Source organism: Carcharodon carcharias, chromosome 29, assembly GCF_017639515.1.
Source record: "Carcharodon carcharias isolate sCarCar2 chromosome 29, sCarCar2.pri, whole genome shotgun sequence".
NCBI lineage: Eukaryota > Metazoa > Chordata > Chondrichthyes > Lamniformes > Lamnidae > Carcharodon > Carcharodon carcharias.
Window position 1 is genome coordinate 7205700 of NC_054495.1, and position 13247 is coordinate 7218946.

The window sequence follows — 13247 nt, forward strand, 5'->3', positions numbered from 1 at the left end:
AGCTTTTAAAGGTGAACTGATTCCACACACCCACTACCCTCTGTGTAAAAAAGTTCTTCCTCATGACCCCCCTACACCTTCTGCTACATATCTTGAATCTATGTCCCCTGGTTCTCGAATTCTCCACCATGGGAAACAATTTTATCCTGTCCACTCTATCTATTCCCCTCATAATTTTGTACACCGCAATCAAGACACCTCTCAGCCTTCTTTGTTCTAAGGAAAATAACCCCAACCTATCCAATCTCTCCTCGTAGCTGCATTTTTTTTAACTGTGGCAAAATTCTTGTAAACCTCCTCTGCACTCTCTCCAGAGTTATTACGTCCTTCCTGTAATGTGGTGACCAGAACTACACACAATACTCCAGTTGTGGCCTCACCAGTGTTTTATACAATTCCAACATAACATACTTACTTTTATATTTTATACCTCTGCCAATGAAGGAGAGCATTCCATACACCTTCTTTACAACCTTGTCTACTTGACCTGCTGCCTTCAGGGACCTGTGTACTTGTATACTAAGATGTCTCACTTCATCTACCTTTCTTAGTATATTCCCATTTATTGTGTAATCCCTGTAACATCTCTTATGACCAGGATCTTTTCCTGAAGTCACGGGCTTGCTTTTAGTCTGTTGGTTCATCGTACGCAGTTCTATGTCCATCTTACTCGTTATGATTGTATCGTTGTGAACCCGGTTTGGTTTAGTTATGTGTTCCATTACCTATAGCGACACATTATCTTATTCCAGATGGACCGGACACACCTCAGCTAACCATTGAGGATGAGAAAGAAGTGTATGCCCCTGAATCTGATATTACGCTCAGGTGTTCTGCGGATTCTGTTCCACCAGCAACATTTGAATGGCTACTAAATGGCAAACCTCTTGGGAAGACAGGCAAAAAGCTCACCCTTGTCAGTATCACCATGTCCGACTGTGGGAATTACACCTGTAAGGCTCATAATAATCACACCGATTCATACGCGGAGGCAACAAAAGAAATCTCCCTGGTTGGTAAGGAATTAAATCTGCCTTTCTGATTCAAGAATGGGGAATGTGCCTTTGGCAAAGTTCCAGAATTCAGTTAACGTTTCGACTCCAAATGACTCTTCAACAGAACTAAGTAAAAATAGAAGAGAAGTGAAATATAAGCTAGTTTAAGGAGGGGGGGGGAGGGGGGGCGAGGTGGTCCCCCTTAATTTCACCTCTTATATTTCATCTCTCTTCTGTTTTTACTTAGTTCTGTTGAAGAGTCATTCGGAGTCGAAGCGTTAACTGTGTTCCTCTCCGCAGATGCTGCCAGACCTGCTGAGATTTTCCAGATATTTTTGTTTTTGTTTTGGATTTCCAGCATCCTCAATTTTTTGCTTTTATCCAGAATTCAGGGTGTACACGGGGATTCAATGCTAATAGCACCTCACGTTATTTAAAGTACATTTGGAAGGTTGCAATAGAAGGTGCCCTGCGAATTAGTGCTGCAGCAAGTGACTATTATCTACTCACTGGGCTTCTTCATCAGTATTTGCATAATGATATAGTAACTGTTCATGTCTCAGATGTAAGTGGGATTTTTAATTATTCAACAAGGCTGACCTCCTGTAGAAATTAAAAGAGGTAGAGAGGGAGGAGATAAAAGTGACCAATCAGGGAGTCGCACATCATTGGCATTAGTTAATGGTGAAATAATGCGATCACTGATATCAGAATAGAATATTGCAGAAATAAATAGTGCCTCAGTCAGTGCCTGAAACAGAGAATGGTGGGGGTGGGTGGGGGGGTGGGGGGGCGCGTGTATTTGTAATCTAAGTTTTAATATAGAGGACTTTATCTACATAGAAACATATCTTGCCCTAAAATACTCCCCCCCAACCCCCACCTCCAACACACACACACACACACACACACACACACACACTCTGCATCTGAAGGTTGTCAGGCTCTGCACATTATCAGACATTTGAATTTGCTTGCTGCATTAATCTGGCAACAGTGGAGCTCATTGCACCCCCTACCCCCCCCCCCACCCCCACACAACCCCCTGCCCACCGCCCCCCACCGCACCCCCACCTCCCCCACCCCTCAGCTCAACAAGAAGGGACATTACAAATATTTCAAAATGGTCACTACAGACAGTGCAATGGTATTCCAATTATCTACATAGATCATGCTGCACTCTGAGGTGCTTCAATACAATTGTGATTCACATGATATGTATCATCAGTACATTTGGCAAGTTGTCCCTCTTTGCTGTAGCATCACGTTTCTCCGTTCCAAACTGTTGCCTCTCAGCACCACTTCATGGGGAAACTGGGCTCTTATCTTTCTTTCATCTTGATGCAGACCTAAGTGTACATTTTCCCTAACACCCCTCGGGCACTATGTTGAAATGTTTGTTGAAATCTATAAAAGGAACAACGAACATTTGTTTTCCAAGATAAGATTCTCTGCCAGATGTTTGTGGTTATGGTGTGTATTTCCAGCTGTGTTTTTTTTTTGGCTCCCTTTCAGTAAGTATTTCCACAGCCACATTCTCACATTCCAATGATTTGCTGTACAACAGAACACCAAGTTGGGTCAGAAAGGCTACCCACATGAGAATCAACCACAACACAACGCCCAGAATGCACACTCAGTCAGGTTTTGCCCCCAATATCTGCAACAGAACAGCTGGTATTTCTTATTTAAGTGAATGTAAGCCATTAGCTATGTTCCTTCATCTGGCGAGTTCTGTTAAAAATTCTTTGAAGGGATATGGGCATCACTGGCTAGGCCAGCAGCTCTTACCCAGCCCTAATTGCCCTTGAACTGAGTGGCTTGCTCAGCCATTGTTGTGGGTTTGGAGTCATATGGTGGTAATGTCCACCTGAAGGGGGCTTTTAGTTGTTGCCATGCTCACTGATAAACCCACATTCATGAATTGAATTTAAATTCTACCAGCCACCATAATGGGATTCGAACCCATGTCCCTAGTAGATTAAACTGGGCCTCTGGATTACCAGTCCAGTGACATGACAACTACCCCTACATCTCCCCTTGAGTATGGTGCTGTACTACATGGGTGATGGATGTGATTATGTTAACTTCCCACTTGATAATTTGTCTTAAAGTTAGCATCCTCCTGGAACCCCACTCAACCCGCACTCCATGGTGGAAACAAAGATAGGGCGTATTCTGTAACAGGTTGAAGCTCCATTGAACCAGCCTCACACCCGGGTCCAAAGTCGAAAATCTACCCCAGACGTCGACTGATCTCACGGGAGAAACAAAGGTGCTTTCAACTTCAAGTGGACGCGATCTGGGTGCATGAGTTTCAACCAAGCTTTGAAAGAGAAATGGAGGGCTGATAGGGTGCTCGAGGCCATGATAGACATTACTCAAGGCAGTGATGAAGTCCCCTCAGCCATCAACTGTGTTTCCCCCCCCCACTTTAATGCAGGATAGCATTTATTGGTGGGATGGGGGGGAGCGAATGAGGGGGTGGGGATGGGCATGTTGGGGGGGTAGGGGGGAGTTTGGTGGTAGGCATTGTCCAGTCAATTGGAATTAATAAATAAACTTATCATTCTCAATGATAAGTAGAGTTATTATGCCACAATGGTTCAGGATTAATTGGTGCAATATTATTAGGCAAATGGAATATTAATTAGGACTCAACTAGCAGTTGATCTACCACTTTCTGCATGGCCCACAGTGTCAAATAAGGCACCTGAGATTGGCATGATCATTTTACCAGTTCTTTAATTGGCCCCAGGTTGATTTTTCTTTCTTCAAATGTTGAAATAAACAATAAGAGCAGGTCAGAGGCTGGAAATTCTGCAGAGAGTAACTCATCTCCTGACTCCCCAAAGCCTGCCCACCATCTACAAGGCAGAAGTCAGGAGTGTGATGGAACACTCTCCACTTGTGTGGATGAGATGCAGCTCCAGCAACTCTCAGGGAGCTCAACACCATCCAGGACAAAGCAGCCCCGCTTGATTGGCACCCCATCCACCATCTTAAACATTGACTCCCTCCACCATCAACGTACAGTGGCAGCAGTGTGTACCATCTACAAGATGCACTGCAACGAGCCATCAAGGCTCCTTTGGCAGCACCTTCCAAACCTGTGACCTTTACCACTTAGATAGACAAGGGCAGCAGACACATGGGAACACCACCACCTGGAAGTTCCCCTCCAAGTCACACACCATCCTGACTTGGAAATACATGTCGGCCGTTCCTTCACCGTTGCTGGATCAAAATCCTGGAACTCCCTCCCTAACAGCACGGTGGGCTGCAGCAGTTCAAGAAGGCAGCTCAACGCCATCTTCTCAAGGGGCAATTAGGGATGGGCAATAAATGCTGGTATAGCCAGCGATACCCAAATCCCATGAACAAATAATTTTTTAAAAATTGCTTTGTGTGACCAGTATTGTTCGTCTGATTTTGCAAGCTAACTTACAAAGTATATTCCATGCAAGGTGCAACTATCACAATGAGTTTGTTATTTATATTAAGTGAAAAGTGATCGTCGTTCATCTCCTTGGTAACACTGCTTAACAAGATGCTTCCAATCCCTTGATAAACCCAGCTCTAATTAAGGTACAAAATAAACAGCATTATTTTTTCATGAATAAAACTGTCTTTCTTCTGTCTTAGAAGGTATCACCAAACCAAAAATAACTGCCAATGCTTCATACCTGGTGGAACATAATGACACCGTGACTCTGACCTGTGAAGTATCCGGCCATTGGCAAACACTTAGATGGGAAAAGAATCAGCAGGTGCTCTCGGGCAGTGGAAATATGAAAGTTTCGGAGGGGAACAAGACATTAACAATCAGTCCGGTGGACAGATCTGATGCGGGGAACTACACCTGTTGGGCAGAGACCCCGACCATAACCAAAGAGAGTGACCTGTTCAAGCTAACCATTTACTGTGAGTACTGAACAGTCTGTTTTGGCAAAAAGAAAAAAAATGCACGGTCCTATTTGTCAATCGTGTGGCCTAATCCGTAGCCGTATGCATTTGTAAACTTGCGCCCGGCTGGGAAGCGCAAAATCGGCGGATGCTGTTGCTGCTGCTGACACCGAGAGGTCTGCCGTCGCGGTTACGTCAGGCTAGTTTGTCCTGCACCGCCCTCACACACCCACTGTAGCTTGTTTATCAGAGAGTCGCGAGGCTCTATTCTGCATGTGACTTTCAGGGGTAGGCGTGGGGGGGGGGGGGGTTCCTTTGGTCCCTGCGATTTCACGCACCTCTTCGTTTGTCGCATTGTCTGCATGTGGGATTTTTAACATGAGCCTTATCGTCCACATTAAAAAAAGAGGCCTCGAATTCGTTACGCAGATCTTTACTCATTGCCCCGGCGTCCGAGGCACACAGGAGAGTGGATAGAATGTAGCATCCTAACAGCAATGAGGGGGTGTACCTAGACCACAGGGACTGCAGCGGTTCAAGGAGGCAGCTCACCACCACCCTCTCAAGGGGCAATTAGGGACCGTCAATAAATGGTCAGCGATGCCCACACCCCATGAATTCAATTTTAAAATGTTTTGAGATTTTCCCTTGTTACAAACTTGAGTTTCCTTGTTGTGGACACATCTTCCATCTTCGCAAAATTAATTTTGGCTACCTCTATTCTTCTTATAATTTCAGCGTTGTACCTACCATCTTTTGCCACAGTCATTGCAACAACAGTACCGTGTACAGTTTTGGTCTCCTTATTCAAGAAAGGATATAAATGCAGTTCAGAGGAGGTTCACTTCACCAATACCTGGGATTGGAGGGTGGGGGTGGGACAGGGCCTATATTCACTGGAATTGAGGAATATCAGAGGCGATCTTACTGAAACGTATAAGAGGGGGCTTGACAGGGTGGACACAGAAAGGATGTTTTCACTGGTGTGGGGGGGGGGGTACTAGAACTAGGGGACACACTTTAAATATAAGGGGTCTCCCATTTAAGACGAGGTGAGAAGAATTATTTTCCCTCAGAGTGTTGCGAATCTTTGGAACTCAACTCCTCGGAGGGCAGAGGAGGCAGGGTCAATGAATATTTTTAAGGCAGAGGTACATAGATTGTTGACTACCTAGGGAGTCAAAGGCTATTGGGAGTAGGCAGAATGTGGAATTGAAGCCACACTCAGATCAGCCATCATCTTATCAAATGGAGGAGCAGGTGTACTGCCTACTCCTGCTCCTAATTTGTATGTTTGTATGTTTTCATTTGACCTAAATAGCCAAATCCATTTACCTGTTGCAGTGTGACACCATCCACTTCAATCTTCCCTCTAATCTTCAAATGCATTCCTTCTGTCTACCGTTGTTTCTGTGCTTTTGGTGTTCATACTCAATCCATATAGTAAACTTCTACATTTTGCTTCATCTACCATTTTTGTAGGGCCTTTTCCAATCCTGCAAGTGGCGGTCTGTCATCAGCACACCAAAAGCTGGTTATGTTCTTGCCTTCAAACTTTACCCACTTGGAAACACATCTAATTCTCTGAATATTTGCCCGTGTATAGATTGAATAATTTTGACAACAGTGCACAGCCTCATCACAGTCCTCTCTTCATTTGAAACATGCTTCAGCGGATGTGCCTCATGTGCATGGGGGTTGGGGGATGGTTAGTGTTATGTCACTCTAAGTAATTTTAAGAAAATCTCCCGATCAAAAGGAACCGAATTCCATTTTAAACTTGCTTTGCAATGCCCTCCTGCCAACTATCACTTTCCTTTTGCAACTTATCTCCTCATTTCCTAAGTTTCTTTACTCACATGCACATCCTGGGCCAACTTATTCTGGCCCTAACTTAATCTTTCTTTTCCTAACCTCTTTAGAAAGCCGACCAAGGATACACTCGTGATTTCCATCGCACTCTTTTACACCTCCCAGGATATCTCTCACTCCAGGTGTGACTCTTATCTTAATCAGACTCTTTATCAGTCATTCCCTGGCATCCTGGTTTCACTTAATAAGTATTCCACGCACGATTAACTACAACCACAAATTTCAAACTAATGATACCTCGACTACTGTGGATCCCACTCCTGAGACCAATCTGTACCATTTTGAGTTCGGGAGCTGGAGATACCTAAGTTAGACAGTCGAGTATTCATAAGTAATGTTAAGATAGTTTGTTAATTTATTATGAAGACATGGTTTAGATATGGTCTGATTAGCTAAATGGACAGGAGAAGTAGATGACCCATGACCGTGGAGAGTGGTTCACTGATCCCAGAGGATAAACGGATGGGTGGAACAGAGTGTGCTGATCTCTGTGGCTTGTGATGGCAGTAATCTGTTCTCCCCAGCTGAAGTGTTTGGGAACTCTTCCCCCGATCTTCCTGGTACATCTTCCATCTGAAGAAGGCGGCTGCTTGGCAAAGACGGCCCCCTTATCTCCGCGCACTCATTAATGTACATTATTTCCAGGGTCTGACATTTTACCCCATGCCAGTCACTTGTCTAAACCCTTCTAACCAATGAGTGCCCAATTGCTTGCTGTGCCAGCATGTTGCCTTGCTGAATTTCTTGTGATACAATTGATATTCAGTTCTATTGCAGTCAATTGAACTGAACATAAGACAGAGGGTAGAGTAGATGATCGATGTGACACTGACTGCACTGCATCTGTGTCAAATTTAATTCCTCGGCTGCTGATGTTAAATTGGATTTTCATTCCAACGCAATGATGGATTAAAAATTGGACAAGTTTCATGTCAGGTGGACTATGCAGTTCCTCGGACTCTATCCAATTTGGGGTGACTATGAATACTGGATAACATCAAATTAAACCCACTAATACACCCTGTCCAATTTCCCTTTACAATGAAGTAGATAGAAGTGGGTAAGCGTTCTACTGTTTAAGATGGAGGTGAGGAGAATTTTTTTTCTCTTTCAGGGCATTGTTACTCTTTGGAATTCTCTTCCACAGAGAGCAGTGGAGGCTGGGCCGCTGGATATATTCAAGCCAGAGTTAGACCTGTTAGACAATTAGTTAGACAAGGAAGTCATGGTTGATTGGAGGAGGACGGGGGAACTGGGCGGAATGGGGGATGGAATGGGGAAGGGCTGGAGAGAGGGGGGCACATAGGAAAGTGCAGTTGAGGTCACAAGCAGTTGAGGTCACAAGACTACTCCTGCTCCTAAGTCCTTTGTTGATATGTTCCTGTGAACAAACTGATAGATTGATTGACCATGTGATTGATAGCTAACTGGTTGATTGGTTTATTCTTCAACTACTTATCTGATAGATAGCAAGACTGGTTGAGATTAACAATCCAATTAGTTCATAGAATTCTTGGGTCAATTGACTATTTGGTTACAATGTATGTTTTACGTACAGTAAGCAGATTAAAGAAATTAAATGCTATTCTCCAGCAGCAGTTCCATAGAGGTATAATTTTAAAATCTCTATTGTCCAATTATTACATTTGTATCTACAATTATTTTGATTCACTAATATGCTGGCCTATTGCAGATGGACCCGATGAACCCCAGGTAATAATGGCCCCAGAAAATCAAGCAATTTCCCCTGGATCTAATGTTACCCTCACGTGTAAAGTGGAGTCATTTCCACATTCTAAATTTAGATGGTATCAGAACGGGGTGCAGCTGCCAGTTAATGACGAGCACTTGACCATCAGCAACATTACCCAGAGTAACTCCAGCAATTACACGTGTGAAACCTACAACGAGAAGACAAAACTCACCCAGCAAAAAACAAGGCAAATATCCCTGTCAGGTAAGTAGCTCTTTTGTAACATTTCTGTTTGTCACTCTTGCAAAATATGAGCACATTCACATTGTGTTCTCAGATGGAGAAGGAGAAAAACATTACAGGTACATTAGACCACAGCCTCTGGAGACCCACAGGGCACTCAGCATTAGACCCTGCTGTCGACTCTCTCCCTAATCCTGATGTTAACACTCCTCTACTATTTATGACATTTTTGGGATGTCCCATTTGGAGCTGGCCTGCCACTCCACCAGGGCATCAGTGATTCTTAGACCATAGGCTCATTTAAAAACCACCCCTGACTCTTGGTTGCTCTGTGACCGATTGCCAGCGGCACTCAGCTCGACTGTCAGAAACAAGACATCAAAACGGACTTAAAGGGAACAACAATTAACGCTGCATGAGAAGAGAGCGCTAATTGGTTGGCAAAAGGACTCTGGTTGCCAACAAATTAGCAATCTCTTTTCATGCAGCATTAATTGTTGCTCCCGAGACAATTGGTATTCTTGTGAATTGTCCTGATGAGTACAAGATGAAAAGCTTTGACAGCATGTCTCTTTATTCAGCAGTACAAAAGTTCTGGACTGCCAAATGACTATTTGTACTTATTTTATTGGCAGAATTGTGTCAATTATTTTCCCCTTTTCTTTCAGTAAGAGACGATCTTGAAGATTATAAGAACAAGTCCTGGATCGCTGCAGCTGTTGTTGGTGTTCTGGTCCTTATTGCCGTCTGTGCTTGTGTAATCTTCAAGCAGCGAGGTATTTGATTTTAAGTTGCTCACTTTCACCTGACAACATGTTGCACAAAATAATTTCCTGAGCTAATGAGGTACCAACTCTTGCCAGAATATTCGAATATATCAATTAAGACTGTGGCCATTAAAGGAACAGCATTTATACAGCTCTTTTCATGACCTCAGGTCACCTCGAAATGTGTTCCAGCCAATCAAAGTGTCATAGTTGTTATAGTGTAAGAAATGCAGCAGCCAATTTGCACATAGCAAGATCTGACACACATCATTCTTCTAATGAGCAGATAACCTATTGTCAGTCTTGTTGACTGAGGGATGAATATTGGCCAGGAAACTGAGGGAGGATTATCATGCACATTTTGAAAATAGCGCCCTCTATTCTTTCAAATACACCTGAGTTGCTATACAAAGCCTGGGTTTAACGTTCTATCTTTTAAAAAAACACACCTTGGACAGTGAAGCACACCCTCAGCATTGCACTGGAATGTCAGCCTTGATGTTGCGATCCAGGTTCTTGAGTGAATCCTTCAGTCACCGGCGGGGAGTGTGCTCCCAATCAGCCACTTTAAGCAGAATGAAGGTTAGCATGAGTGGGGCTTGCTGTTCTGATTCACATCTCTATACGCAATAAGCAGTGCAGTCATCGGGGGTGAGTTGACTTGGTGCAATAGCAGGTGATAACCAACCTGGGACATGTTTTCCATTCCTGTGGGACATTTTACCTCCATTGATTGCAAAGGACAATGAAATATATATATATTTAAAAACAGGGAAAGATGCAGAACAGTCAACTCCTTCCATAATCAAGCGTTTTGTAATATGGTACAAAGTCAAGATTTGCTCCCTAAGATTTGTTAATTAGTCTTTCACTTCTGCCCTGAAACAAACTAATGAAATGATATGTTCCTGTATACAGTAAAAATATACCCAAAACTTTCCCAGACCTTCACAAGGAGCATTCGAAGGCAAAAACAAAATGGACAAGTATGTGAGGGAGTAAGTAATAGAGGGTCACGATGATAGATTTAGATGAGGAAAGATGGGAGGAGACTCGAGTGCAGCATAATCGCTCAAGGCTGGTGTGGAGCAAGGATTGCTTGGGGGTGACTGGTCTTTTTTCTGTGCCATGTATCCGGTGAGCTCGTGTTATCTTCTCAAGCAGTTTAATGGACCTCGGAAGGCAGGTTGTTGATTGTAAACACACGTCAATGAAAGGGCAAATGGGAGTGATTAGCCAAGAAGTGTCACCCTTTGACGTGGCACTAAAGAATATTATACTTCTAGCAGTGATGCAGTAACTGGGGCATTATTTACAAGTTTGAACCCCCAGCTCTTTATCCAAGCAACCCAATCATGTCAAAACAATCTCCCACGCTCGTATTCCTGCCCACAACCGATTTACGGTCAGACTTTTCTGCCTTTAGCAACGGCCAATTTGCAGACTCTTGCCAGTGGGTGGCACCTCGGAATGAATTCCTCAAATGTCTCCGTTTGTATCTAGAAACATTACGGACATTAAAACGATGGTGGTTGACGCCACGGATAACTTATCAGTCAAACCCCTGGAACTCCCTCCCTAACAAGCACTGTGGGTGCACCTACACCACAGGGACTGCGGCGGTTCAAGAAGGCAGCTCACCACCACCTTCTCAAGGTTTTTCAGGGATGGGAAATAAATGCTGGTCTAGCCAGCGAAGCCCACGCCCTGTGAATTATTTTTTAAAAAGGAGGATATTTGTTTTGCAACAAGCATCATAAGTCGTTCCTTTTTTTGGAGCTCTTCCCTATTCTGTTTAATGTTTCACTTATTTCACTGTTTATGATATGCCAGATTTTGGCTGAACACTCCTGGGGGAGAATTGAAAATAACCACAGCCACCAGCTGGAGGACACCTGCAGTAATTCATGAGAAAAGTCGAACACGAATGTTTTTAAGTTACAGAGATAACCAAAGCAAAGTGAAACTGTCAAAGAAATGAGCCATTCATTTGAGCTGTGTTTGAGACTCTAGATTTGAGCTGACAAACTGAGCTCATTTTTAAATGTTATTCACTCACGGGATGTGGGCTTTGCTGGCTGGGCCCAGCATTTATTGCCCATCCCTAATTGCCCCATCGAGAAGGCGGTGGTGAGCCGCCTTCTTGAACTGCTGCAGTCCATGCGGTGTAGGTACACCCTGTTAGGGAGGGAGCTCCAGGATTTTGACCCAGCCACAGTGAAGGAACGGCCGATATATTTCCAAGTCAGGGTGGTGAGTGGCTTGGAGGGGAACTTCCAGGTGTTGGTGTCCCCATGTATCTGCTGCCCTTGTCCTTCTAGATGGTAGTGGCGGTGGGTTTGGAAGGTGCTGTCTAAGGAGCCTTGGTGAGTTGCTGCAGTGCATCTTGTGGATGGTACACACTGCTGACACTGTGCGTCGGTGGTGGAGGGAGTTTGTGGTGTTTGTGGATGTGGTGCCAATCAAATGGGCTGCGTTATCAATGAAAAGTGAATTTTTTTGACACCAGGTCACATTTCAGGGCAAAACATCTTCTCAGGCCCCTTATTGGGCAGGTGTATTTGAACCCAGGGGGAAATTGAACTAGGTGGATTTGTCATACATACGAGCAAGAGTCACTGGAGTACCGGGTGGGACTGATTACTGAAAGAAGTGGTGTAGGCGAACGTGCTTGGGACAATGTGGTGGCTTGGAGGTGCACTGCTCGGCCTGAAAGCGTTCTGCAGTTCCCCCCACCCACTCCTCCTCCCCCGAACGCCCATGTATTTCCACCTCGGTGTGAATGGGGGGGAAGCTGGGTTCAATTCAGAGGCGCACTTTCAACCGCTTTCCGCCAGTTCGAGAATGACGAGTGTGTAATTATGACGAGTGTGTTCACCCGCATCCCCCGAATGTCTTTGTGTGCGCGCGGTTTTCCTTAAGATTCCCTTTTCCGCCAAAGGATTAACGCTGACGCATTCCGCTTGTTCCTCGGTTAACGTTGTTGCCTTTGCATTGGACAGGCAGCTAAGATACGGCGGGAGGGGGCATCTCTCTGAGGTGGCAGCCTCCACGAAGGAACGATCAGAAGCCAATGCTGACAATTTCTCTCTCTGGGATGTCAATTAACTGCTGAAATCCTGTGGGCAAACGCTGCTTGCGTCCTGAAAAATGAATCTTTGCAGCTGCAACCTTATAGAGGCCGGGACGGCATGGAGTCCACCTCGGCTTTAATAGCCCGGCCAATGAACATTTATCGTGGTGGCTTATTTTCAAAGGGGAAGATTACAACACTGATAGGCTTAAATTAGAGTTTTGTGGTAGTGCTGTTCTAATTTATACAAGTTACCGACTTTTAATTCCTGCCTTACTGCTTAACCGAAAAGTATCAGTCACCGAAATGAGAAATACACACTGCTGAATCACGAAGGATTACGGGTATTCTCGAGTTGACACTCACGAAATGGCTTCTGACTGGCGCGTGGTCCGTGGGCATGTTTGCTTCAATATGCACTTAACCTGCTTCCTCTCCGGCATTAAAATAAATTGTCGTCTTTGTAACCAGCTGAGTCCGGTGTTTCAAGTGTTTGTCCTGTACAATGTTCAGCACCATTCCTCAGAAACTGAAGCAGTCCGTGTCCATGTGCAGCAAGACCTGGACAATATCTTGGGCTGATAAGTGGCAAGTAACATTCGCACCACACAAATGCCAGGCAATGACCATCTCCAACTAGAGAGAATCCAACCAGCCTCCCTTGACATTCAATGGCATTACCATCACTGAATCCCCCA

General features: G+C 44.5%; 1 protein-coding gene across 3 annotated transcripts in view; it reads left to right on the forward strand.

Annotated features, from left to right (window-relative positions):
- LOC121271107 (carcinoembryonic antigen-related cell adhesion molecule 6-like) overlaps positions 1-13016 on the forward strand; it is a 37484-nt gene extending 24468 nt beyond the window's left edge. For 2 of the 3 annotated variants that reach the window (XM_041176865.1, XM_041176863.1), the window contains 5 exons: positions 753-1016; positions 4641-4919; positions 8467-8730; positions 9378-9485; positions 12479-13016. In XM_041176865.1, coding sequence (XP_041032799.1) covers positions 753-1016; positions 4641-4919; positions 8467-8730; positions 9378-9485; positions 12479-12486 — 923 coding nt within the window. In that variant the 3' untranslated portion in view covers positions 12487-13016. The remainder of the gene's footprint in view (positions 1-752; positions 1017-4640; positions 4920-8466; positions 8731-9377; positions 9486-12478) is intronic. The other variant, XM_041176864.1, reaches the window with a different exon arrangement.
- The last annotated feature ends 231 nt before the right edge of the window (positions 13017-13247 follow it).